The sequence below is a fragment of the Cladophialophora immunda genome (genome assembly GCF_000835495.1).
Source record: "Cladophialophora immunda strain CBS 83496 unplaced genomic scaffold supercont1.2, whole genome shotgun sequence".
NCBI classification, from domain to species: Eukaryota; Fungi; Ascomycota; class Eurotiomycetes; order Chaetothyriales; family Herpotrichiellaceae; genus Cladophialophora; species Cladophialophora immunda.
The window spans coordinates 3,602,348-3,626,883 of record NW_015622542.1 but is presented as its reverse complement, the minus strand read 5'-3'; the positions used below and the strand labels follow the sequence as shown (position 1 = coordinate 3,626,883).

The 24,536-nt window shown below is 53.6% G+C and overlaps 9 protein-coding genes across 9 annotated transcripts; 5 read left to right on the top strand and 4 right to left on the bottom strand.

Annotated features, from left to right (window-relative positions):
* Positions 1 to 232: 232 nt before the first annotated feature.
* PV07_03551 (uncharacterized protein) lies at positions 233 to 4,427 on the top strand. The gene has a single exon (XM_016390279.1). It carries the CDS (start codon positions 715 to 717, stop codon positions 3,904 to 3,906), a length of 3,192 nt encoding a protein of 1,063 aa, XP_016252181.1. The 5' UTR covers positions 233 to 714; the 3' UTR covers positions 3,907 to 4,427.
* Positions 4,428 to 4,641: 214 nt separating this feature from the next.
* PV07_03549 (uncharacterized protein) lies at positions 4,642 to 6,758 on the bottom strand. The gene has a single exon (XM_016390277.1). It carries the CDS (start codon positions 5,601 to 5,603, stop codon positions 5,211 to 5,213), a length of 393 nt encoding a protein of 130 aa, XP_016252179.1. The 5' UTR covers positions 5,604 to 6,758; the 3' UTR covers positions 4,642 to 5,210.
* PV07_03550 (uncharacterized protein) lies at positions 5,516 to 6,285 on the top strand. Its single transcript, XM_016390278.1, has one exon. It carries the CDS (start codon positions 5,920 to 5,922, stop codon positions 6,280 to 6,282), a length of 363 nt encoding a protein of 120 aa, XP_016252180.1. The 5' UTR covers positions 5,516 to 5,919; the 3' UTR covers positions 6,283 to 6,285.
* A 181-nt stretch (positions 6,759 to 6,939) lies between the features above and the next one.
* PV07_03548 (uncharacterized protein) lies at positions 6,940 to 10,333 on the top strand. Its single transcript, XM_016390276.1, has 5 exons — positions 6,940 to 7,707; positions 7,768 to 7,966; positions 8,018 to 8,216; positions 8,290 to 8,607; positions 8,657 to 10,333. The coding sequence occupies exons 1-5, from the start codon at positions 7,451 to 7,453 to the stop codon at positions 9,538 to 9,540; spliced, it is 1,857 nt and encodes a 618-aa protein (XP_016252178.1). The 5' UTR covers positions 6,940 to 7,450; the 3' UTR covers positions 9,541 to 10,333.
* A 363-nt stretch (positions 10,334 to 10,696) lies between these two features.
* Positions 10,697 to 13,071, bottom strand: PV07_03547 (uncharacterized protein). The gene is made up of 2 exons (XM_016390275.1): positions 12,301 to 13,071; positions 10,697 to 12,234 (listed from the first exon to the last, which is right to left on the bottom strand). Exons 1-2 carry the CDS (start codon positions 13,061 to 13,063, stop codon positions 11,480 to 11,482), a joined length of 1,518 nt encoding a protein of 505 aa, XP_016252177.1. The 5' UTR covers positions 13,064 to 13,071; the 3' UTR covers positions 10,697 to 11,479.
* Positions 13,072 to 15,329: 2,258 nt separating this feature from the next.
* On the bottom strand, positions 15,330 to 17,521 carry PV07_03546 (uncharacterized protein). Its single transcript, XM_016390274.1, has one exon. The coding sequence runs from the start codon at positions 17,408 to 17,410 to the stop codon at positions 16,016 to 16,018; it is 1,395 nt and encodes a 464-aa protein (XP_016252176.1). The 5' UTR covers positions 17,411 to 17,521; the 3' UTR covers positions 15,330 to 16,015.
* A 159-nt stretch (positions 17,522 to 17,680) lies between these two features.
* PV07_03545 (uncharacterized protein) lies at positions 17,681 to 19,394 on the top strand (the record flags this gene model as incomplete). Its single annotated transcript, XM_016390273.1, has 2 exons — positions 17,681 to 17,898; positions 18,008 to 19,394. Exon 2 carries the CDS (start codon positions 18,075 to 18,077, stop codon positions 19,392 to 19,394), a length of 1,320 nt encoding a protein of 439 aa, XP_016252175.1. The 5' UTR covers positions 17,681 to 17,898; positions 18,008 to 18,074.
* A 168-nt stretch (positions 19,395 to 19,562) lies between these two features.
* On the top strand, positions 19,563 to 20,815 carry PV07_03544 (uncharacterized protein). Its single transcript, XM_016390272.1, has one exon. It carries the CDS (start codon positions 19,791 to 19,793, stop codon positions 20,625 to 20,627), a length of 837 nt encoding a protein of 278 aa, XP_016252174.1. The 5' UTR covers positions 19,563 to 19,790; the 3' UTR covers positions 20,628 to 20,815.
* A 37-nt stretch (positions 20,816 to 20,852) lies between these two features.
* On the bottom strand, positions 20,853 to 22,576 carry PV07_03543 (6-phosphogluconate dehydrogenase (decarboxylating); the record flags this gene model as incomplete). The annotated part of the gene is made up of 3 exons (XM_016390271.1): positions 20,853 to 22,285; positions 22,359 to 22,446; positions 22,544 to 22,576. 3 exons carry the CDS (start codon positions 22,574 to 22,576, stop codon positions 20,853 to 20,855), a joined length of 1,554 nt encoding a protein of 517 aa, XP_016252173.1.
* Positions 22,577 to 24,536: the final 1,960 nt, after the last annotated feature.

The window sequence follows — 24,536 nt, the reverse complement described above, 5'->3', positions numbered from 1 at the left end:
ACCATGCCCGACGTGCTTCTGTCTACTACTATTCGAGGGCACTGGTTTTACTCCTCACGCATCTTGAACATTCTCGGTGGGCTAGCAGATGGATCCAGCTGCTGTTGCTGGCTTCTTTTAGCTTGGCTTCTCTACAAAGGGCATCAAACTCTTCACGACTTTCAGCATCTTCCGCCACTAGCTTCGCAAGCCTCCTTGAACCGAGCCCTGATCCTCGTCGTCAGCCCCGCCATGCTCTCTTGCCTCCGTCTCCACTGTCCTGTAAGAAGGAAAATTTTTGGAGGGAGAAGAAAAATTTTTTACTTTCAGCAGCTGACATGGTTAAGATGGATTAAGTTGCAAGAGCCAGTTTGTACCAGGACAAGCCTGCAAGGCCGCTCCCGAGTCAAGTCCACAGGAATCCACACGGTAACGTCCACCTGCAACACGAGGAGCGAGCTTGCGTCGACAAGAACTGCATCTTGCTCACGGTGTCCGCCTTTTACCCTCGGGTCGACCTTATTTGTCCCGCTCTATATTCCTCATTCCCAGACGGTCTCGCGTCACACGAGGGAAGACTACAGGCTACCGACTAGTACTCGCGAATTAGCATAGCATCCCTGCCTCAGGCCCAAGGCCCCTTGTGCATGCTATCCTTTTGGAAAGAGCCGGGCACTAGTAGTGGAGTTTGCATGTGAAGTGCGGGACAACATGATATCCTCATGAGCAGCTAAAATGTCGACGACCTCTTCGAGCAAACAGCATGCCCGGCATAGTTCCAACTTCTCAAAGAGCCGACCAGCTCCGATGCCCAGCTCTCCTTTGAAAAGATCCCACAGTGATCAGGGCATTGAAGAGAGCAGTCCCTTAGCCGTTTCCGACCGTCCTTGGGTTGAGCGCCCTCGAGCCAGCTCCTCGTCCAGTCAAGCCGCAGAGAAGACTCCCGCCAGGTCTTTCTATGTCCGTTCGTTCCATGGCCAGCTAGATCCAGCTCAGTATTCTTCTTCCGCTGGCCTCAGAGATCAGACTGCAGAGCTCGCTGCGTTTGCTCTTTCTGAGAACGCCTCCCACCTTGGAACCTCTCCGCCGACTTCTTCAGCTGCTTCCGATGATGGTTACCCTGAAGTTATCGAAGAAGTTTCGGAGCCAGTAACTCCAGCAAGTTCGGACCATGACCATCCTGGTGATCCAGCCGTCTCCGAGTTGACTGCAATGATACAAAATTCTATGGGGCAAGAGGAGGACCGTCATCAACACCTGAATGATGTCGATAAGACAACATCGCATCGTCCTGCGTCATCGAGCAGGCCGGAGGCTAGTCAGGCAGACGAGTATACAGCCCTCATTGGTGACCGGCGGACAGAACCCACAAAGTACGGCCATTATGTGGATGTTGAGCGTCAGTATGGTTCGGACAAGGGTGGTATCATCCAGAAATGCAGAGACTCCGCGAGAAGAGTGCGTTCATGCTGTTATACACTCTCACATCCCAAGACGTGGAGTGCCCGTGCCATTTACCGGGAAGCAATCGTCCACCCAGTCAGTCTCCTTCCAGCTGTCTTTCTCGGTCTGCTCCTCAACATCCTGGATGCTCTCTCCTACGGCATGATCTTGTTCCCGCTGGGAAATGAAATCTTTGAGGGTCTGGGCTCGGACGGGATCGCCATGTTCTACGTCAGCACTATTGTGGCCCAGGTCGTCTATTCTTCTGGCGGCTCAATATTCAGAGGCGGCATTGGGTCCGAAATGATCGAGGTTGTCCCCTTTTTCCATAAGATGGCTTTTACGATACTCCAGAAGGTGGGGGATCAGAACCCCAAGGCTGTCCTTGCCACCACGATACTATCCTTTGCCATCAGTTCTATCTTGACCGGAGTGGTGTTCTTCCTCATGGGAGCTTGCAAGCTAGGATCGCTGATTGGCTTCTTCCCGCGCCATATTCTCATCGGCTGTATTGGAGGCGTCGGCTGGTTTCTTGTTGCAACCGGCATCGAAGTCTCTGCTCGATTACCTGGGAATCTGGAGTATAACCTTGGCACCCTCAAGCAGCTGTTCCGGAGCGACACAATCGCCTTGTGGACCGTGCCGTTATTACTTGCCATCACTTTACTCATTGTACAACGCTTTGTAAAATCAAATCTGTTGGTCGGCGGCTACTTTCTGTCTGTCGCTGCCATTTTCTACTTCTTCAAGTCCGCCTTGGGCATATCAATGGAGACCCTGCACACCGGAGGCTGGGTTTTCGATCCACCACCGGCCGGGAACCCGTGGTACCACTTCTACACGCTGTACGACTTCAATGCGGTCCATTGGGGAGCTCTTGCGGACACCATCCCGGCCATGTTTGCTCTGACGTTTTTCGGCGTCTTGCATGTCCCCATCAACGTGCCCGCTCTGGGTATTTCTACCGGCGAGGATAACTTGAGCGTCGACCGAGAGTTGGTCGCGCACGGTGTCTCGAACTGCCTCAGTGGTCTCTTCGGAAGTGTGCAGAACTATCTTGTCTATACCAACAGTCTTCTCTTTATGGACAGCGGGGGCAATGACCGTCTCGCAGGGCTGCTGCTGGCAGCCTGCACTGTCGGCATCCTCTTGGCTGGTCCGGCTATTATTGGTTATATTCCCATTATGGTCGTTGGGGCCCTGATTTTCCTCCTGGGCATAGAGCTGCTGGAAGAAGCTCTTGTCGGCACCTGGGGCAAAGTACACAAACTTGAATATGCCACTATCCTAATCATTGTCGTCACGATGGGAGTGTGGGATTTCGTGATTGGGATCCTGGTTGGCATTTTGCTCGCTGCTTTGAGCTTTGTTGTGCAAACGTCTCGAAGAACTGCCATCAGAGCAACATACTCGGGGCAAGTCGCCAGGTCTCTCGTCCGACGACCGCCAGTTCAGCTTAAGTTCCTGCGGGAGACAGGCAAACAGATCTTTCTCCTCCGGCTGGCTGGGTATTTATTCTTTGGGACGATTGTTGGGGTTGAGAACCGAATTCGAGCTCTTCTGGAGGAAGATGCCTTTAGGGACCGGCCTCTGAGGTTCCTCATCTTGGACATGGCTCAGATCAACGGCATTGATTTCTCTGCGGCAGAGGCGTTCACCAGAATCAACCGTCTTCTGCAGAAGCGCGGTGTCGAGCTTATCGTGAGCAACTTGGACGTTGATGGCGAGGTTGGACAAGCTCTTCGCAATGTGGGGTTGTTTGCGGCAGACTCAAACGTCCAGATCTTCCCTGATCTCAATGTGGCACTGGAACACTGCGAGAATAAACTGTTGACCGCCTTGTATCGTCAACAAGAGCAGCGCCGCCCGAGGCGGATAGGCGGGCACCTTGACATGCCTCGAAGTCGGGCTCAAGAGCTTTCGTCCTCGTACAAGGCAGAATTCATGGGCAGCTCCCCTAGACGGACTCATCTCCACCAAGTCGCTCAGACTACTCTGGACGAGGACACGTCCAGCTTGGCTAAGTGGCAATCTTTCAAGCAACCTCTTCCCTTGATGCTGCAAATCTTTGCCGATCTCTCCGACAAGAACGAGGACTTTTGGTACCGTGCCATGAAATACTTTGAAAGGGTCGTATATCCCAAAGGGTCGGTGTTGTTCAAGGTTGGAGATCCTCCAGACGGCTTCTATATGCTTGAAGAAGGCATTCTGCGCTGTGATTACGATTGGCCACAGGGCAAGTACTCGGAGCTGATCGTATCTGGGCGCCCATGCGGAGAGCTGCCATTTTTCTCCCAGACACCGCGGACTGCCACGATGGTGGCCGAGAAGGATTGTGTTACTTGGAGACTAGATACGAAGCGATGGCATGATATGCAGGCACGAGATCCGGATATGGCCGAGGAACTGCTCGTGATCAGTTTGAAATTGACCAAGGAAAGGATGGAGGCTGTGACTTCATATGTCCTGACCACGGCAGGCTGAAGGAGGGCATTTGTGATTTGCTTAGCGAGGCTTCCACAGTACATATTCGGAGTGGCAGCCTGTACGGAGTAAGGAAAGGAAGACAAAAGTCAGCAAGCGTTGGGTGATGAACAGCCTCGCGCTTTTGTGTGTTTGGAAGCGAAATGGCGCTGTTGGTATTCATCGAACTGCGCATGACTCCCTTGTTCGGGAAGAACTACAGGTCGACAGGACATCGTTTACAGTGCGGCAGACATCGAGAATCTGTACCGAGTACCCCGTATAAACATGGTCATTTTGGTGTTGGCCGAGACAAGAGCACGATCTTGCTCAAAAGTGTTGTAATGGTAATGGTATTTGGGTCTCTGCCTGTAGAGTACGGAGTACTCACAACAACCACCTCGGTCTCCATTGTCTCTCTATTATTGTTTCGAGATTTCCATCCGTTTTGACGGAGGTGGTATTTCACAAGGACTGGCGCCTTTTTAATAACCCGCCGGACCGTCGCTTTTCGAGTCGCTGATATACCCGCTTCGACTAAGGCCGTGTGATAACGTGCACTGACCTCGGTGATTAATGCTGCTTCGAGTCTCGAGTCCCCATTGAGCCGCGCGGGTGTGGTGTGGTTGTCCACTACTCCGTCCTGTGCACCTCTACCTCCTCCTCGCACTACTCGAAGGTGCTCGTACCTAGCGAAAGCGACCGCCCCCCCGGGTTTGAAGATTGATGGGGCCTCGTACGAGTAGTACTCTGTATTAGTGAGACCCGGATCCTCATCGGTTAGATGCGCGGCGGCCCCCAGCGGGCCATGGGCTGGCCTCGACGGGAGTTGTGGGCCATGGGCTGGCTCCTCATTCCCGTCGAATTTTTTAAATTTTTTTTTTTTCCTACACAGGAACTTAGTGAATCGTGGTGGAGTGGAGTGGAAACATGTACGAGGGCCAATGAGTACCAACGTATCCGTTGCTTGAGTGAGTGAGTGAGTGAGCGACCTCGCGAAGAGACGTCAAATCGTGCCGCTCAGAATCATGTCGCAACGAGTCCGCAGCACAGGTCAGTCAGTGTAGGTACTATAGGTGGCGCGTTCCAGGGAATGATGGGATTCGTGGCGAGCAGGTCTCAGCTTGGACCAACCGACTAGCGCTCCTTTGGGAGACATGTTCTGCAGCCGTTTTAGGCGAAATTTGGGGGATCTCCCCCCCATACCAACACCGGGTGTGTCTCGAATCTCGATCGGAGAGTAGTTAATGAATGAAAAAGAAAGGGTGCCTTTTCGGGCGTCCGGTTGTCGTGTCTTGAAACTCCGTGGGCAGATGGCTCTGGTATTAGTCGGGCTCTCCTGGACTCTCCTGGACTAAGGGGATTGAAGAACTCGGACAAGCACCCAGCGAGGATGAACTAGGTACTACTCCGTACACAGGTATCGTTCCATCGCAAAGTGTGCATGTGCTGATCGAAGTGCATGCAACTTGGGGTGTTCCGTATATCCAGCCTGTTTCAGGTTTGGACCTGGATCCCCCTGAGGGGAACCTACTGGATGGAGACCAATTCGCGCCGTTCCTTTGCAGTGGTGGAGATGGTTTCGAAATTGCAAGACCTGCACGACTTAAGCCCCGCCAGCTTGATTGATTGGTGATCTGGCCCGGGGCTTTTTTTCGAAGTCTCCCCAAGATATCGAGATCGACACCAAAGCTGCTCCATTGCAGGCATACCTCCATGGCCGCGCATCAATGAGCGATAACACCGGTCGCAGTTAATCCCGCGAGACGATAGCATGGACATGACAGCCGGCTGGAAGAAGAGCGATGCATAAGTCACGCCGGCGGCAATGTGGCAGGACCGTAAGAGAAGGGCCATTCTGTGCTGGTGATGATTGAACGAGAAAGTTGAGGTCTCACCTGGCGCTGTGTGATACTGCACCCGGAGCGCAAGGCGAGCTGACGAGCCTTTGCGCTAGATTGATCTCCTTTGGAGCTATCTGCCTCGGGTTTTCGGGATAGGCAGAGAAGAGCAGAGAGGGCACATTTTGCTCAGATGTCCGCCACCAATCCCCGTTGTCAGGTTCCTGCTGATGGAAGGATATGGAACAGTTCTTACAGTCATGGACTTGCATTCTGCAACTATCAAAGAGGGGGTCGGATCGGCCACCGATGCGAGGACTTATTCCAGGATTCGTCCAGGGCATGTGACGACTGCACAAGGCACGTCATTTCTGCAGGTGGCCAGCTGGTGCCGGTTGATGGTCGCATGACCAACGACCTTTTTTTCCCCAGTGATATGGTGATATCTTGTCCCCTCAGAGGCCAAGGCCATCGGAGATCCTGTTGTGAGTCACACGTACAGTCCCATTCCCTTGCTTTATTGTGGATGCCATCGAAGGAAAGTCGAGCACGGTGAAGCCTCCAAAGGAATATGATATCGTGGGTTCTTGGACCGTGTCTTCCTCGTCCCATGGTCCAAATAGACCTTTTTTCGTGGAGGGATAAGCTGATCGGTGAGTGGGTGGGTGCACCTCGTGGCAAGACGTATTATGGCATCTGTCAAAACGCGCCCTGTCGCCTGAAAGACTTCGGACCGCTTCCCACACAAAGTTCGCACAGCCCTGAGTGACTTGGTGCCTGAGCCTGAGGTTGCTGCAGGAGGCCCCCTTGGCGTCAGAAAAGAGGCGTGGACTGCGTTGCGAGAGCCATGTCAATGGCCGTCCTCCCTGCTGACTGCAGTGGTGAAACTTTCATCGACCGGTAGAGTGCGCTGCTCGGGACGACCTCCCAGCGCATGTTCGTATCGTATATCGAGGCGTGGTCACTAATGAAAAACCGTCGTGAATCGATTCATCGGAAAACGTTCGATGTGATTTTGTTTCCTGGGAGACATGTGGGCGGCAGCAGAAATGGCGAGGGGCTACCCGCAGGTCAGTGCTAAGGCTATTGCGCAGGCTAGCGCGGGAGGGGCTAGGGAAGGCTACAGGTTTCTCCACCAAATTATTCAGAGCAACCTGGGCCTGGTGGGCTAGTGTTGGTTAAAGGGCGAGCACCGGTGGGGTCGGCCGTGGTAGCGCGTTGCCTAGGGGCGCCTTCAAATCTCCTTGCCCGGTAAACGCCCTGTGCAGCCTTCGTGACTGGAGCCGCCCAAGAGAGCCCGTTACCAGCCCCAAACAAATCGAACTGGAGCGATAAAGACAAGACAAAAACTAGACGCATCCCATCTCACACCACTCCTCTTGCCTGCCCGCTCTCAATCTCGCTCCCTTCATCTTTCCTGGAAACCAATCCCTTCCTACTTCTCATACAAATTTGGTCCTCTTCAAATCTCCTGCGACTACTTCTTCATCAATCCCTTCCCTGAAACGTGACTGCCGGCCCAAAGCCTCGTGGTCCTTGATTGTCATTGTCAATTTCTCCCTTGGACCAGACCCTCCATATCCACTTATTCTTCAGACAACTTATTCTCGCTCTGAAGTATTCTTCTTGACGTTCCCTCCTTCCTCCTTCAAGTTGTTACTGTCTTCCACAAGCACCTCCTAGTCTCACATCCGTAACATTCTTCCTCTTCCCACTCCAGCACCATGTCTGTCGAAGCTCCCAAGCCCGTCGAAGAGACACCGGTCGTCGAGCCTACAAAGGTTGCCGCCGAACAACCAGAGACCACGGCCGAAGCCACGGAGACTGCTGCTGCTCCTGCCGAGACCACTGAGGCTACACCTGCTGTTGCTGAAGAGCCCGCTCCCGCTGCACCGGAGGAGGTCAAAAAGGATGAACCGGCTGCCGAGATTACCCCTGCTTCAGAGGGCGTGTTGGGGTACAAGGAGCCGACTTTCTTCAAGTATGCTTGCTAGCCATATGATCGATTTGGAGTGACGAAAGGGGACTGACTGGATTGCAGGAAATTCATCTTCAGCAAGCACTACTTCTGGTTCCAAGAAGAGCCGGCCACCGCCGAGTCATTGACCAATTTCATGCGATCTGAGAAGGCAGACACAAAACACTCTGACGCTGCATGGGCACGTGAGACCGGAAAGGGACTGCTCTTCTACTCCAAGCGAGCCGAAGACAAGGCAACTCCAGCTGGTATCATCAACCTGGTGAGTTTCAACACGTCTGGGAATATGTTGACATCCATTGACGATTGCTAGTCTGATGCCTCGACTATTGCCAAAGAAGGTTTCCAATTCTCCTTCAAGGCCGGTGCTCACGTCCATCGGTTTGAGGCATCATCCGCCAAGGAACGGGACAGCTGGATTGCTGCTCTTGAGAAGACAATCGAAGAGGGAAAGAGCCTGAAAGAAGATGTCACTGGACGCGAGAGCTATAAGAAGAACGTCGAGGAATATGGTAGGTTGATATACGTCACTGTTTCTGCAGTTCCGTTGTCTCCACGCATGATTATAAGCTAATGCAGCTCTAGCCAAACCCGCAATTGCTCCTGTTGCGGCGGCCGTCAAAACTTCCCGCTCCAAGTCGAAAGAACCAAAGAAGTCTGTTGACGCCTCTACCGCCGCCGCCGCCGCAGCTGCTGATGCTGCTGCCACTTCTAGTGACGCAGATGAAACCACAAAGCCTGCCGCTGAGCGTTCTCAGTCACGGAAGCGTGGTAGTATCTTCGGAACTCTTCTCAGCAAGAAGGAGGAACATGCTGAAAAGAAAGAAGAGAAGCCAGAAGTTCCTGCCAAAGATGAAACCAAGGAAACACCTGAGGCAGCCGAGGCATCCGCGGCCAGTGCTGGTAAGTTCTCTCCAATACCTCTAGTTTGATCATTTCTGACCGGTCCCAGTGCCAGCTGCGGTTGTCGCTTCTGACAAGAAGGAAGAGAAGGAAGATGTGAGCCCTACCGAGAAGAAGGGCAAGCGTGGCTCTGTCTTCGGCAGCCTCTTCAGAAACCGTGTAGCAAGCCCGACAACCGAGAAATCCGAGAAGGATGCTATGGCCACAAGCGACGTCCCTCCAGTCTCGGAGACCGCCCCCAAGATTGAGGAGCCGATCGAGAACAAACCCATCGACGCTGCAGCTGTCACTGCCCCAGTCGATACTGTCACTACTCCCGCCGAAGAGCCTGCAGCAGCGGGAGAAAGCTCTTCCGCACCCAAGACGGAGAAGAAGGGCGGTTTGATCAGTTTCATCAAGAAGACTGAAGCTAAGCTCGAAGGCAAGAAGGAAACCAAAGAGGAGAGCAAAGAAGACAAGGCTGCCGAAGCCATTGCTAAAGAGCCCGTTGCTGCTGCCAGCACCGAGCCAGCCGAAACCGCTGCTCCCACCGAAGCCGCCGCCGAGACTACTGCACCTGCGACCGAGGAGCGCCCCGCTCGCGACAACAAGCGCCGTACCTCCCTTTTCTTCAACAAGAAGCAACATGAGACCCCCGAAGCCGATGATACCGTTGCCGAACCCAAGCGGGAAAAGTCTCCTCTCCCTGGTGGCAAATTCATCGGTCAGCTTGTCCGTCGCGCTAGTAAAGCGATCAAGTCTGAGGGGCCGAAGGAAAAGACTGCTGAGCCTGCCGCCGCTCCTGCCAGCGCGACTGAAGCCCCTGCCTCTGAGACCCCAGTCGTTGCTCCGGAAGCTGCCGAGACCAAGCCTGCCGAACCTGTCCCCGAGCCCGTTCAGTCTACACCTGAAGCCGTCGCTACTACGGCTCCAGAGGTCAAGGCAACGGCTTGAAGGTCCGACGAGGTCAGAGACAAGACTCCACGCACATCTCTATCACATCCATCTCGACTGTCTCGAGCGTCTAGTCCAGTTGAATTCGAGAAGTGGTGGGACGAGAAGACTTACAGCACTCCTCCGGCGGTACCTCCTCGCAGCCCCTCTCGTCTCTCTGGCCTCGTGGTTTCGAGGTAGCGTGACACGGTTGGATCTCCATCAGTCCGTCCTGTTTCCAGTATCGATCTTTTGAGATACCCGGGCCTATTTTGGCCCATTGACGACAAACTCGGACATCACTCCTTTTATGCATTTTCTCTCTTTCAGGATACCCCACGCACTGCTAGATCGAAACTGTTTGTCTTTTTTGAGTTATTGTGGATTGTGTTTTCTTGGTTTTTTGCTTTGAGTACAGATACCCCACTTAGGCAAGTCTTGTCCTTACGAGAAGAGATACCCCCGAAAGCAAAGTTGTTGGTGGAAAAGGCAAGGAAAACAGGCATACCATCGCGAGGGAAAAGGGAGGCTTATCAGTCCTTCCTGTTCCTCGGCGATACGGGACACTGCGGGAAATCTTGTGGAGCACATCTGGTGACAATGTCCATGTTCACAGTTTTGATTGAGATCGACAGATTGGATCGAAACTCGTGGGCAAGTGAACAGGAATCATGATTGCAAAGCAGGAACAAGACAGACAACAGAACACCTAGCCAGTGAACCATGCAAAGCAGAACCAAGCGTTAGGATAGTAATAGCTAATACATGAAATTGCTAAATAAAAACAGCGGAGTGCACTTGTTTAATGTCCGAAGTCCTCGTGAAACCTATGGCAATGACCGTAGAAGTTGCACAGAATCAACCTTTGGAAATTGGGGCGTGAGAAGGGCTCGATCGAGCCTTGCCCGTACAGACAGCCCCCGTAAGACTCGCAAAACCCAAGACTCCCGCACCCATCGCATGAACGACACACATTCAGTCCGGCGAGTTTACCATACGTAGTCGGCGTCGTAGTCGTGACCAAGTGATACCTGGCTGTGGATGCTTGGTGACAGCTGCGTATCACACTCACGCGCTCCTCTCTTCAAGCGCTCAGCGCAGCAGTGACGAAAATTTATTTCGGAAAAGCAAAAAAAAAAAAACCAAACAAAAAAAACCAGGACGATGAACGCTAAGAGATGGTTAAAGTGACTGAGTTGCATTTCATACCCCCACACAAAAAGCAACGTGGAGGGGCTTTGCAAGCCCCTTTAGCAGAAGCCTTGCAGATCTCATCAGACTATATAAAAGAGTGGACCGAACACATCCCCGTTCAACCCACACTGCTAAGCATGGACTTGATCCGTGACAGTTCATGCGTTGAAAGAGGAAAAAAAAAACAACACGGAAAACAGGCCTCGAGTCAATCCCCTTCGCAGGACGCCGCAGCAGAGGAAAATCCTCTTCTTGTAGAATCGAGAACGAAAGAGGAGACAGTCAGAAAGCCGTTTCATCGCCGTCGCCATCAAAACTCAGCACAAGTCACAAAAACCTAGTGACCAGCCATCGAGGTTATTCAAAGTCTGCTGTCACGCGTTCTTCGAACATCTTCCGACTGTCATCGGTGAATAAGAAATCGTAGCGATGTGTAAAGATAAGGGGAAGCCTGAGCAACCCTGTCGGGCAAAGCTCATCAACCCCAATGATCGCTGTGAGGCCCAATAGATCATAAACATGAAAAGAAAACAAGGGCGACGTGGCGGTTCAGGGGAGGCAGCCCTCCTGGCTTCAGCCTAATATAACCCCCAACCCCAAGCGTCATGCTGCTGTGTCGGCAACTACCAACAAGGTGGTAGTCACAGCTTCAATTGTCGTCCGATTGCAATTCCAAGAAACCTCGTCCGCTTCAAAGACAAGGCCACGAGTCCACGTAAGAATTCCACCAACCATCAACAACCATCATACACTTCTTGAAACCCGCTCATAGACTCTCTGCGTCAGGATCAGCTCCCAGGCGGTAGATGATGTTCCTGAGACGTTGAATCTCGGCTTCGGCGGCTTCGGCGTGCTCCTGCTTTCGCTGACGAGACTTTCGGGCGGCGGCAGTGTTTTTCTTCCTCTTGGCTGTCTCCTTGTCATCATCACTCTCGATGGTGATTTCGGGTAAGTTCTTTCGAGGCTTGGACGTCTTGGAGACACCGCTGGTCTCGGAGCGCTTGCGATTATGGTATGGTTGCGAGGGCGGTCGTCCTGGCGAGGACTTCTGTCGTGCCATACCAGTTTCTTGAGCGGCGGAGGCCGGTCGTGAGCTCAGGGCGCTCGAAGTCGACTTGGTGAAAGGCTCAGGAACCAAGGGTTGGCAGGCGAACTGATCCAAACCATTCTGAGGGAAGAGAGGTACCATGCCGTCGAGTTCGGCGAAGTTCAATGTGGCATCGAGCTCGCCATCTTCCAGTGGGGATGTGTTGAGGCCGCTGCTGGCCATCGCGGGTGACTCCAAGAAGCTCGAGTCTGGAGTGCTCAGATTGGGGAACGCCGCGGATGGTGGGGCCGACATGATCATTGCATCGTCCTTGAACAGGTCGGTGGGAGAAATTGTGCCATCATTGACCCCGGAGTTAACAGTGGTGAAATGGTTGGACTGGAAGTTGGACTCGAGGTCCAAGAAGTCGTCGTGGGAGGCGCTGAAGTCGCCCCCCGGGAGATACATCGAGTCGAAGGCGGTAGCCATATCGCCTGAGGGCACAGTTAGTGATCTCGCCCGAAGAATCGGGCGGTGGTGGTGGTGGTGGTGGTAAGTACCTTGCGGAATGTTGGGGACCGAGTAGTTTCTACGAGGAACAGTGGTTGAGTCAAAGGCAGGAACAGGCGGCAGACGCTGCAAATGAGCAAGCTGGCGCAGGTATTTGTCTTGAGTGGATTGGTTTTGCAATGCTAGACTGGGAAAAGACCGGTGATTGGGAGACGAGTAGAGATGCCCGTGAGATGGAGACGAGATAGACTGAACTGGAGACACTCTGCTGTTGATGGAGAGATGCCGAGTCTGGGCTAGTCGTTGGGTATTAGGGGCTGTACTCGATATCGCCTGCGCACGCGAGGCTTGAGGAGAGATCCTGAGAGGGGTCTCCGGAGCGGCGAAGAGCTGAAAGTCCTGATTGAAGTTGTGCTGCTGTTGGTTCTGCGACGATGCAGTTGAGAAACTTGGGGTTGGGGAACGCCATGTTTGCGGATGATCCGTGGTGAAGGATGTGAAGTCCAACGCGGGAATGGTTGCGGTTGGAGGAAGAGAGCTCGTTACGCGGGGCGCGAAGACGAAGTCCTGCCGGATGTTCACAGGTACTCCAGAAGGAGACTGTGAGCGAGGGGTGAGTTGAGAGTGAAGAGGAGCAGTGACGGGAATGGTGACTGGTCCTATCTTGCCTGAGCGAGATAAGAGGTGAAGCCGAAGACGATCAGAAGGACTCCATTTCCTGTGAGTCGCAGTGATACCGTTGATGTTGTCGTAGTGATGAATGATGATTTGGAGGGGTTGAAGAGAGAAGAAGAGGAAGCAAGTTCTAGGCATCCACCAAGGGGGGGCAAGGCAAGATTATAATTCAGATGTTCTGTGGGCGGGACGAGGAGTGGTTTGAGCGGGAGGTGCAGCCTGGGCAGCCCTGGGGGGGGGGGGGCGGTGGTGCTCGCCTGGTGCCCAATCCGTGGAGGCTTTGGTCAGCCTTGACGCCACTAAATGCGAACCCGGGCTACGTCGGCCACGCTAGAGGGGATGGCAGCCAACGGGAAGCGTCGACAGCCCCCCTGGTGGCCCCCTGGTGGCCCCCCGTAGCTGCCGGCCAATCTGTGGCCTTCTACCAAATGACTCATAATTCATCAAAAGAGCACTTCCATGTGGCCGTTGCGCTTGAAGGAGAAATTGAGCATCAAGAAAGGCCACAAATCCCCCCTGTGCCGGTGGTTTGACCATCTCCCGGCAAACACTATCTACGAGCATCTTAATTCCCCCCTTTTAGCACGCGCTGGATCTAGGTACGAGCAGCACGAAACCAGGGATTGCGGTATGGCCAGTATTTTCGATTTCGTCCTTCCCGTCCCGTTAAGGCAGTATTTCCTCCTTCACAAAGGCCCCTGTGGAACGTGCTCCGCTGCTGACCAGGACCATGCGGCATTGCTCGCTTTTGGCTAGCCACAAGGCAGACTGCCAGGATCAACTGTCGTGCTTAGTTGCAACTCTATTTATCCCTTCGAACCACTGCGCCGAGGGATGCACGGGTGTTGAGGGAGTGCCGGCACACCAGGCACATGTGAGCACACAAATGTCTCTATTTCCAGGATGAAACACGATCCTTGGTGCATACTCAGGTCACCAACGGGAGCCAAGGCGTGTGTTCGAGGCTCAAGCATGTCTACAAAAGTGCATTGCATGGCAATTCGCACCAAGGCTGCCTTGATTGGACTTGATCCTACCCAAGTCGGCTCCCGGCCGACGATCCCAGGGCCACGTCCATTTGTGGTCCATGTTGCCGACCGAGACTGAGACCTTTGGCATGGCGACCAAAGTGCTCCGCGTTAGGCTTAACCCTGTATGGGGGACGCGCCCTTTGGCATTGTCGCAAGATTGCAAATGGGCTGCCGTTGACCTTGACGCCTGGGCTCTCTTCGGAGCGTTCCATGGACTGGCACACTGAATCCTGCCAGCCTACATAATTACTCGTGCAGTCCCTTGAGAGATGGTCATCTGAACAGCTGGCGCATTGAATCTCCAAGCACACCCCCCCATATCGTATCCCCATTGAGAGTTTCTATCCACTACTCCGTACCCTGCTTTGAAACAGCCGGCCTCTTGGGTTGCAGTGAATGTGCATTTGTGACTCACACAAACTGAGGCTCTGCGCAATCATGCATATTGTGGAGACGTGGCCGTTTGTTTCTCGATAATCGTCTCATCTCGATTATTCCCGCCCACGCTTGAATTTTGGGGGGGACCTTTGCGGGTTGAAAGTGCGAAATGCCTGCACCATCGCACCCCTGTCTTGGCGCAGTACGGGGGACAACATCATACCTACGGAGATCGAACACATATGACTGTTGAGAATCACCATAGAGTGCTAATGCCACCACCTCTTCCTTCGTGCGCCGGAGACCCACGGGTAAAGGGGCTTTTCACACGAGGCTGATTCTCGAGCCAGGCTGGCACAGCTGGTGCTCAAGGTGGCTGAATTCAATGGCTACATTTGTAAAGACGGTGCTTTCTGAGTGCACTACTCGCTGTCTTTGCGAATTCTTTTGGTCTGACACATGGTCCAATTGGGCAATCGTCCACCTCGAGTTGGCGTTGGCGTTGGCGCTGGCGGACTGCGACCAAGGCAAAGCACAGCACAGCTGGTCAGATGGAATGTGAATTTCCACGAATAACCACCCTGCAGTTCGAGGTCGGAGTCGGGCACTTCTTCCTTTTTCACGACACCATGTTCCTTTGCGGCAAGTCCCAGCTGCCATCATCCGTCATCCATCATCCTCGATCCAAACTTTCCGCACGAAACCTTCTCCAGCCGCGCTGCCCAAGGCTCCAATTAGACCCGGTCGAGAAGAAAAGGTCGCATTTTTCCCAGACTGTGGTCTCGTCCTGCACTGCAACCCGCGAGATTTTGTAATCCTCCTATCACATTGTGTCTCGCCTCCCAAATTCTCTTTTTGAGTTCTGACATCCTTGAAACCTCGTTACAAAGAGGAGGGATTAGTTGGTGTGGTGCTTAGTGCGCAGGTAGTTTGATAGTATATACTCCGTACACACTGTACCTAGGTCCGGATCAGGTCTTGATCTACTCCGTGTCCTTGCTTGGAAACCCTTTTGCCAGATCAGAGCACGTCACCGTCACCGTCACCGGGGGGACCCGTGGGAACAAGTTCTCACTCTCTAACCTTTTCCCGTCGACAGACCAAGAACGAATGAGAAGAAGTCGTGTGGTCTCTGGCTGACAAAAAGCGCTCCGAGGATCGACCAGGTCTATCTTGTTCGGCAGCATTGAGCCCTGTCTGTGGGTGGAACAGACCCTCTTGGCAAAGGTTGAATGCGATCTGGTTTGATTGATTTTTGCCGACCCATGAGAGGAGAGGGTGTGTGCGTTTGAGTGTGTGCTTCAGCTTCCGTAGCGGTACCCTCTGTCCCAGACGACCAGGCTTTCCGGGAATACTCGGTGATGCTGGATCTTTGCATCCTGCTTCAACCCCAATGGTGCGGTCCTCGCCTTGCTAGATGCGCTTCAACAAGCTGAACTCGAGATTACCCGTTGCCAACCGTAGCGTCCCCCAAGTCTTCCCTCAAATAGCATCTCACGTATTCGGATTTGTCAAAAAATAGTTACTTGGAGTGGAAAGAACCTCGCAGCGGAAAAGGATCATCGGACCCCCGTCTAAGCGCAGGGACCGGGATGAATTCGTGATCACACGATCTCGTACAATTTCGGGCCAATTGTGTGTGCTATGGACCTGTGCGTCGACGAGCCGCCTGGGCAATCGTTCATGCCACTGAAGCCGCCGAGGTCGTGGTGGTGGTAAGCGCCTCTAAGCCTTTGAGCATTTCCCATGGATTTCGATCATCATTCACCTTCTCATCAGTGAACATCTCCAAAACTTGTCCGACTTCAGCCTGCAACACTGCGTCCAATAGCTCCTCCGACCGCTGCCACTCCGTCCTCCTGTTCTCGTCGGCCCCTTTTTCGTCTCCCACACCCCTTCTGATCGGGTTCCCCTTGGCGTCTTCCGTCGTTGCCCGTAGATCTTCCAGTTCTTGCTGTAGATCGCGGCCTTCTTGTTCAGCCCAGTGTATCTGTCGACGCAAGAGCCGGAACCATTGTGATGGAGGAAGACTGCGCTCGTATTCGTCCATGTCGTCCCAAATCTCGGTCGGATAGTAGTCCGCAGGAACAGGCAGAGACAACGGAACACTATCCACGTCAATTGCGTCAACGAGCTCTTCTGGCCCATCATCGTCCGCCATCGCAACGTCATCAGGATTGATTCCCATCATAGAAAGCGTGTACCGGGTCGGTAGAGAGGGCAGATCTCCGATTAGAGTAGCTTTTTTGTCGCCATTCGTCTTGCCCCCCATGGTCAGCTTCAGTCTTTTGATGGGGATGCCGGATGATCCTCCATTTGATATGCCCCCGGTATGCCCCCTAGGCACTGGATCACTCGGGCGTAAGGCCTCAGTCTCGTGGACTGTGCGCATATGCTTTGCGAGGGCATCAGACCTAGTGAAGCTGCGGTCACACTCGGGCAGAGCACACATGAAAGGCTTCTCCTTGGTATGGCTTCGCATGTGAGCTTTCAATGCGTAAGCACTGGTGTGCGGCTGGCCCTTGCGCGCGCAACCCTCCCATTCGCAGTAGTACTTCTTCTGACGCGGCACGATGTGAACGTCGTTGATATGAGCAACCAGGTTGTCCATGTTGCCTTGCTCCTGATCCGTGCAACCATCCCATAGACACTTTGTTACTTGGACATAGTCTGCCAATTCTGGGTTTTCAGGGTTGGCTTGGGCAGCTGCGTATGCGGTCGACAAGGGATGCGTAGGGCCGAGGTTGGCAAACGAAGGTGAGGTAGGCACCGAGCCTGACGAGTCGCTTGATATTGACCCTGTTGGCGAGCGAGGAGGGATGACGGTTGAAGCTGACTGAGGGGTGGCATGATCGTAGCTCGAAGCCCCAGTCTTTCGACGTTTGGCGGGAGGCATGTCGAGAGCTGCTGCTGTAGCACTCATAGCGGACGCCGTCTCGTCATCTGAGGCGGAGATAGTAGAGTCCCGTGAATGGGAACGCGACCTGCGGTGAAATTTGACGTCCTCAGGAAATTCATCTGAGTCGATATCTGACAAGGGCGACCCTGAGGCCGGTGTTTCTGGCTCCTGCTCCATGACTATAAGTGAGGTATAAGTGAGACGACTCTAACAGCCAGAACCAAACAAAGTGAAGTAGAACCCAGACTCTGATTGAGCAAATATCACTGTCTGCAGAACCACACCGTGTCAAGTATCGCCCTGAACGAGGCCGGGAGTTAGGATTGCGCGACAGCGCCAAACTCGGCAGACCTACTTCTACAGGCAGCTTGACATGGACCGCGACAAACGCGATGGCCCCTTTCCAACTACTATGGCGCACCCTGTATTCATACATACAATGAAGACCCTGTCAGGACTCCTTTCTGCGGACATGGTGGCCTTCGCGACGCTTTTTCCTCACTTCCCATTCAACTGAGCCAAAGGGGTGATGTCCCGTTTCTCTTCCTGATATCACCGGGAGTTGTGCAAGCAGTGTCAGGCCTCCATCATGCTTTAAGCGAGCGAGTTGAGGGGGATTTCACTTATGCGTTAGTTAGAAGTGCCTAAGTTCTGTCTATGTCGAGGTAGGTAGTTGTGTTATCTCAAATCTTAGCATCACCGGCAACCTATCGACTATATATGTAGTTGGAGAGGTGTTGCATCCGCGACTTCTCTGACTTGCTAACATATCAGACACCCGACGTATACTGCACCAGCATTCCTGGTGTGCCTGCAGCGACCTGGCTGAGCGTTGGAGGAAATGGCTTCATTGCAGATAATCATCATTGGCACCGGAATCGCTGGTCTCGCGACAGCGATCAGTCTTTCTCAGAAGACCAAACACAACATTCTGATTCTCGAAAGCAGTCCGATCCTGACCGAAGCCGGTGCTGGTATCCAATGCTCGGCTGCTGCATCTCGCATCCTAAGCAACTGGGGGCTGCGGAAGCAATTTGAGGCGGTAGCGACTTGTCCGGACTTCACGGAGATCAGACGATATGAAGACAACGAACTTATCGGTCTCATCTTCGCCAACGTCAAGAATTATTCTACGCGGTTGAGGGGGTTTCCTCACTGGCTTGTTCATCGAGTCGACTACCAGAAGATTCTGGCCGAAGCGGCTGCAACAAGCGGCGTCAAAATCGAGTTCGGACAGAAGGTCATGGCTATTGACGTCGAACAGGTTAAGGTGATATTGGAGGGTGGCAGGTCCCTGCACGCAGACTTGATTATTGGGGCCGACGGTATACACTCGAGAACCCGAGCCTCGATCCCTGGCTTGAAGGATGTTGTGCCTCAAAGAACCGAGAATTACTGCTACCGTGCCTTGGTACCCCGTGAGGAGATGCTGAAAAATCCAGTGACCGCTACCTTGATAGACAACCAGAGTCAGCAGGCTTGGGCTGGCCAATTCAAGCACATCATAGCTTACCCAATCGCCAAGGGTAGGTTTTATAACTTGGTGATGACAATTCCAGACCTTGGCGACGCCCCGTTAGGCAAATATAATGAGCCAGGCGACGTTGTGGAGATGCGTCAGGTGTTCAAAGACTTCAATGACACCGTTCAGGCCGTGCTGGATGCCGTCGACAGCTGCGCCAAATGGGTACTGGCTGAACTCCCACCGTTGCCTACCTGGTCAAGTCCCGATGGGCGTGTTATTCTCGTGGGAGACGCTTGTCACGCTATGGCACCACACGCCGCCTCTGGTGCAGCTACGTCGCTCGAGGATGCCGAAGTTCTTGGTCTTTGCGTGGCAACTTGCAACGGGCTGGCAGATCTTCCGAGAGCCGCAAAAGACTATGAGCACCTCCGTAAGGCTCGGTGCGAACGAATTCAGGAGATCTCGCGCGAGAACGCGACCACTTTTGCACTTCCAGATGGGCCAATGCAACAAGCAAGAGATCGCATATGGATCGCCCAGAAAGCGATGCTGGAGAAGCAGCTGCAAGAGGACAGTCCGCTGATCGTCCCGGCGGAGGATATGACCCAACAATTTCCACATCCGGCTCTGGTCCAGTGGCTGGTTGGGCATGATATCATAGAAGAAGCAAAGAGATATCTGGCAAGTCGAGAATAGTTTCTACACCTTTTGAGTACGAGGGCATTAGAGCATGTTGGTACAGCCTGGCCACATGGTTTATAGACACCGGCGTTGTTTCCGCTGTATTGCCTATTCAGGCAGGTGGTAGAATACTTCCAGCGCCCTGTGATAACTTCTCTTCTATTCCTTTCGCAACCTTTCCTTGTTCAGCAGTCTGTACAGCGTGTCAAATTACACAATAGACATCGGCTCTCTCTTTGCGGGCAAAGAATCATAGAACAGAAATTTTTTATCAACGGCGCACGCCTAGAAAAGGTCAAAAAGGGCGCATACAAAATCCGTCCAAGAGCAAATATCCCGACCTGATTCAATATTGGATACAATCCCTATTGTCAACCACCACCGAGAAATCCACCCCCAGCATACCAAAGGATGTCGACGTCTCTCCCTCGAACAGTCCTTGCCTACCAGCGCAACGCCAAACTCTACACGCTTTCCACCCTCGTCACGTCCGTCACACCTTTCCAACAACTCGCCGAAGCCAGCCGGCAGCTCTTCAAGGCCGTGCCGGATGAGGATTCCTTCGTGGTGACGACGGCCGAAACAATCTTCCACCCGCAAGGGGGCGGGCAGCCGTCCGACACGGGCTCCCTCACGTCGGCCTCCAACGGGGCCAAGTTCGACGTGTCGGCCGTGCGCACGGACGTGGTCCACGACGGCGTGGTCCTGCACCTGGGCCGCTTCGCCGACCCGGCCACGACGTTCGGGGCGGGCGACGCCGTCACGCAGGCCATCGACGCGGAGAAGCGCCTGCTGTACTCGCGCCTCCACACGGCGGGCCACGTGCTGGGCGCGGCGGTGCGGCACCTGCTGGAGCGCGAGATCGCGGGGTTCGACGAGCTCAAGGCCTCGCACTTTCCGGACGCCGCGGCCTGCGAGTTCCAGGGCCTGATCGAGGGCCGGTGGAAGGAGCCCATCCAGCGCCGCGTCGACGACTACGTCGCCCGCGCCATGCCCGTGGAGATCGAGTTCTGGGACCCCGACGACTTCCGCCGCGAGGGCCTCGAGAGGCTGATCCCCCGGGAGGACGGCGAGGGCGTCAAGAAGCTAGCCCCCGGCGAGAAGTACCGGGTCGTCCGCATCGTCGGCGCAGAGGTCTATCCCTGCGGTGGCACGCACGTGGACACGACGGATCTGTGTGGCAAGGTCGGCGTGAGGAAGATCAGCAGGAGCAAAGGGACCAGTCGGGTGAGTTACAACGTCAGTTGACTGAGGGTTTCTTGTTTCGGGCATTTTTTTAGAGCTAGAGGGGACTTCTGGATTGTCATATAGAGTGCAAGAGGGACCAAATCCCTGCGGAACCCCCTCTACAGAACCTGGTATTGTGTCTATCGATGATGGCCTTTTTCGCCTTGGGAGCCTCAAGATCTAACAAATCAAAATGTACAAAGACAAAACTTGGACCTAGATCCCTGTTTCTCCTGACGTCCAGCTTCATTTCGACCCGTCCAGCTTGTCGCCAAAGATGCCCCGGGGCGGCTTCCACTCATAGTGGTGGGATCCCTTGAGCGGTTTTCCGGGCCCCTCGGACTTCAGGTCGAAGCTGTGCGCACCGAAGTAGTCGAGCTCGGCCTCCATGAACTGCGTGGGCAGCTCCGTCGCGCCCGAGTACTTAATGTATTCGAGCGTGGCGGACAGAGATGGGATGTACGCGTCGGCCGCGAGGGACTTCAGGACCACGTTCTTGAGCGAGGCGACGCATTTTCCCAGCTCGGCCGCGACGGCGTCTTGCGAGAGAAGGTCATCGACGACATCGTTGTTGGACAAGACCCGATCGAGCAGGTCCGAGATGTAGTCGCTCTGAATGATGCAGCCGCCTCGCCAAATCTGCAGGATGGCCCGGTAATCCAGATTCCAGCTCTGCTCTCGGTCTTTGGTTTTGATGATGCCAAGCCCCTGTATGAACGCGCACAGGAAAGCGGCGTAGAGCGAGAGCTTCAAGTCCTCGATGAACGACGGGAGGGCTTTTTCGTGCGGTACCTCCAGCTTGATGGTCGCCGGTTGTGCTGCGCCGCCTGCGAACGCCTTGTTGACTCGCTGCCGCTTGGCCGCGTCTGCGGATGCAAGCCGGAACAGGTGTGCGCTGACGATGGTGGGAGAGGGGACATGTAGACGGACCGTCTCCTCGCAGGTCCAGACGCCTGTGCCTTCAGAGTTGTCCACGTCTTGGACGACCTTGTCCAGGACATTAGCGAGCACGAAGTTCCCTTCTCCGTCCCTGGTGCGGTTGATGTCGGCGCCGATTGCGACCAGAAAGTTGTCTCTGAGCGGGTCGCTTTCATTCCACGACTCGAACGTGTCGGCAATCTTTTTGTATGACATCTTCAAACATCTGTTCATGATGAACCAGACCTCGGCGATGGCGGACATCATGCCTTGTTCAATGCCATTGTGGACCATCTTCACGTAGTGCCCGCTACCAGCTGGCCCGATGCATGCTGTGCATGGGCGACCCTGCTTGTCTTTCGCGGCGACACGCTCTAGGAACGGTATGATCTTCTTCAGGGTCTCTGCATCGCCTCCGGGCGACATAGAGGGTCCGTGTCTCGCGCTTTGGTACCCGCCGCTGACACCACAGCCAATATAGTGGATACCGTCAGGGTCGAGGGCCTTCTGTCGTCGCTCTGTATTTCGCCAGTCTTCGTTTGAGCAGTCGAGTATAATGTCACCTGGCTTTAGATAGGGATGTAGACTTTTAACCGTCTTATCCCCGACAGAACCGTGAGGTATACTGAAGACGAAAAGTTTGGGTGAGTCTGGGGAAGAAATGCTTTCACAGAGCTCTTTATAGTCTTTCTGGTGCACAATTCGGTTGCTAGCATGGATGGATTCGGCGTGCTCTTGAAGTTGTTTGACATTTTCCTGACCTGTTCAGATGAAGTCAGCGCAAATTATTGTGATACCGGGAGCGAGGCCCGTGAACTCAATATGGAGGCATACTTGGATCGTAGTAATGAACCTCGACACCATGCTCGGCGTATAACAAAGACATCATGCCGCCCATGCTCCCCACGCCGATCATGCCAAGCTGTATCGGTCGGTCAACATGCATCCCTCTTTTGACGTATTTGGCTCCTGATGATCTCGTCGGGGCGGACAGAAGCATCGTTCTGCTCATCACGTACCTTCTTGAACTCTGGGCTGTCCTTTTGACCCATAGTGTCTATTCAAATGTCCCACGCTTTTGGTAGAAGCTGTATCCGTCCACGGCCAAGACAACACTGTCAGTTATGTAGGTATAAGGCTCGATCAGGCGGCAACTTGTCATTAACCCACAAGTAACAAGTCATACAGGAAAGAAAATCCGCCGAGTGCATGTCTGTGAGGTGAAGGTGAAGTATTTCTTCTCGCATATATTGACGTCATATAAGACAAAGTGGTGGATGTTGTATTTCCGGACTCGGTTGGACAGGCGCCGATGGGAAAAACAGTGACGAAATCTGGAGGATTCCTTGGATTTGACAATTGGGGACAATGAACCAACTGCTCTTCCTTTGATATACTCGTACGCAAGAAACGAGGAGACTCCAAAGCCGAAGAGAAGACGCACCACTCACGGCAACCTTCATCCCAATCAGCATGGCGAAATGCAACGGGAAGAAGATTCCAGTCTGTTATGCCTCGTGCTCTATAGGGCACGACAGTACAAAGCATACGCTTCCGACCAAGTCGAAGACTCTTGCCGCTGCTGGGTTCGACGCCATTGAGCTTTCAATGCCTGACATCCTCGCATACGGTCAAGAGATCTCTGAGAGCAAGGCAGAGATTGACCCAAAGGACTACCGGAGTCTTCGATCAGTCGCCGCAGAGATCCGCAAACTGTGTGAGAGAGAGGGCCTGAGGATCTTGATGCTGCAGCCATTTGCCAACTTTGAGGGTTGGCCCAAGGGTAGCGAAAAAAGAATAGATGCTTTCAACAGAGCCAAAGGATGGATGAGCATAATGGAGGCAGCCGGCACAGATATGCTTCAGGTGAGGAAATTCTACGTCTCTCCTGACCGGGAATGGAACATGGCAGTATTGACCACACGAATAGATAGGATCATCTGATGCGGAGGGCATCTCAGCTAGTTTTGACGACCTGGCGTCCGACCTCGCTGAGCTTGCAGATACTTTCGCCGAGAAGGGATTTCGGATTGCATACGAAAACTGGTGCTGGGCTACTCACGCTCCGACGTGGAAGGACGTCTGGGAAATTGTCAGGAAGGCCGATCGACCCAATCTGGGGCTGTGCCTTGACACCTTCCAGAGCGCAGGAGGAGAATGGGGCAGCCCGACGACGAAATCTGGACGGATCGAAGACGTCAGTACAGAAGACTTGGATAAGAGATGGAAGAGCAGCTGCGAAGAGCTCTCGAAGACAATCCCTCCGGACAAGATATTCTTACTGCAGATCTCAGACGCATATAAGATGGAGCAGCCGTTGGACGACAGACCAAATGACAATGGCTTGAGACCCATGGGTCAGTGGAGCCACGATTATCGACCACTCCCATATGATGGTGGGTACTTGCCCGTGGAGGATTTCACCAGGGCTGTGTTCAAGACTGGTTTCACAAGCTGGGTGTCAGTGGAAATATTCGATGGCAAAGCACCGAAGAAGTATGGGGACGACATGGGGCCCTTTGCAAAGAAGGCCTTTGAACGGGTGCACGCATTGTTGAAGCAGGTCGGAGATGCTGGTTGATTGTTAACTGTCCACCGAGAATCAAAGTTATCAAAAGTACTGGACCGGGTTCAGGAAGCGGATTCAAATCCAGAGGGCATCTGGGCCAAGAATCCGGCCGGACATTGCTTCAAATAGGGAATCCATCGCAACACCAACACTTCATGGCTCTGTTACCTGTTGGGTCTCGTTTGACTGTACCAGTGACAGACCTCCAGACATTGTATACTGGGCGAAAGTCGCAGAAAATCGAACAGAATACGTAGCTTGCAGTTATGTGACTCAGGCTAGTCGTAAACCAGCCTTGTGAAACCTCTCAAGGTCTTCTGCCTGCACCACAGCCATTTCGCCGCATGAAAGAAAACACAGAGGTTGCAAGGGCGCCGAAATGGGCCACTTACATGCAATATTCGAAGCTGTACAACATCAGCTTGGGCGTATTTTTGGTTTCT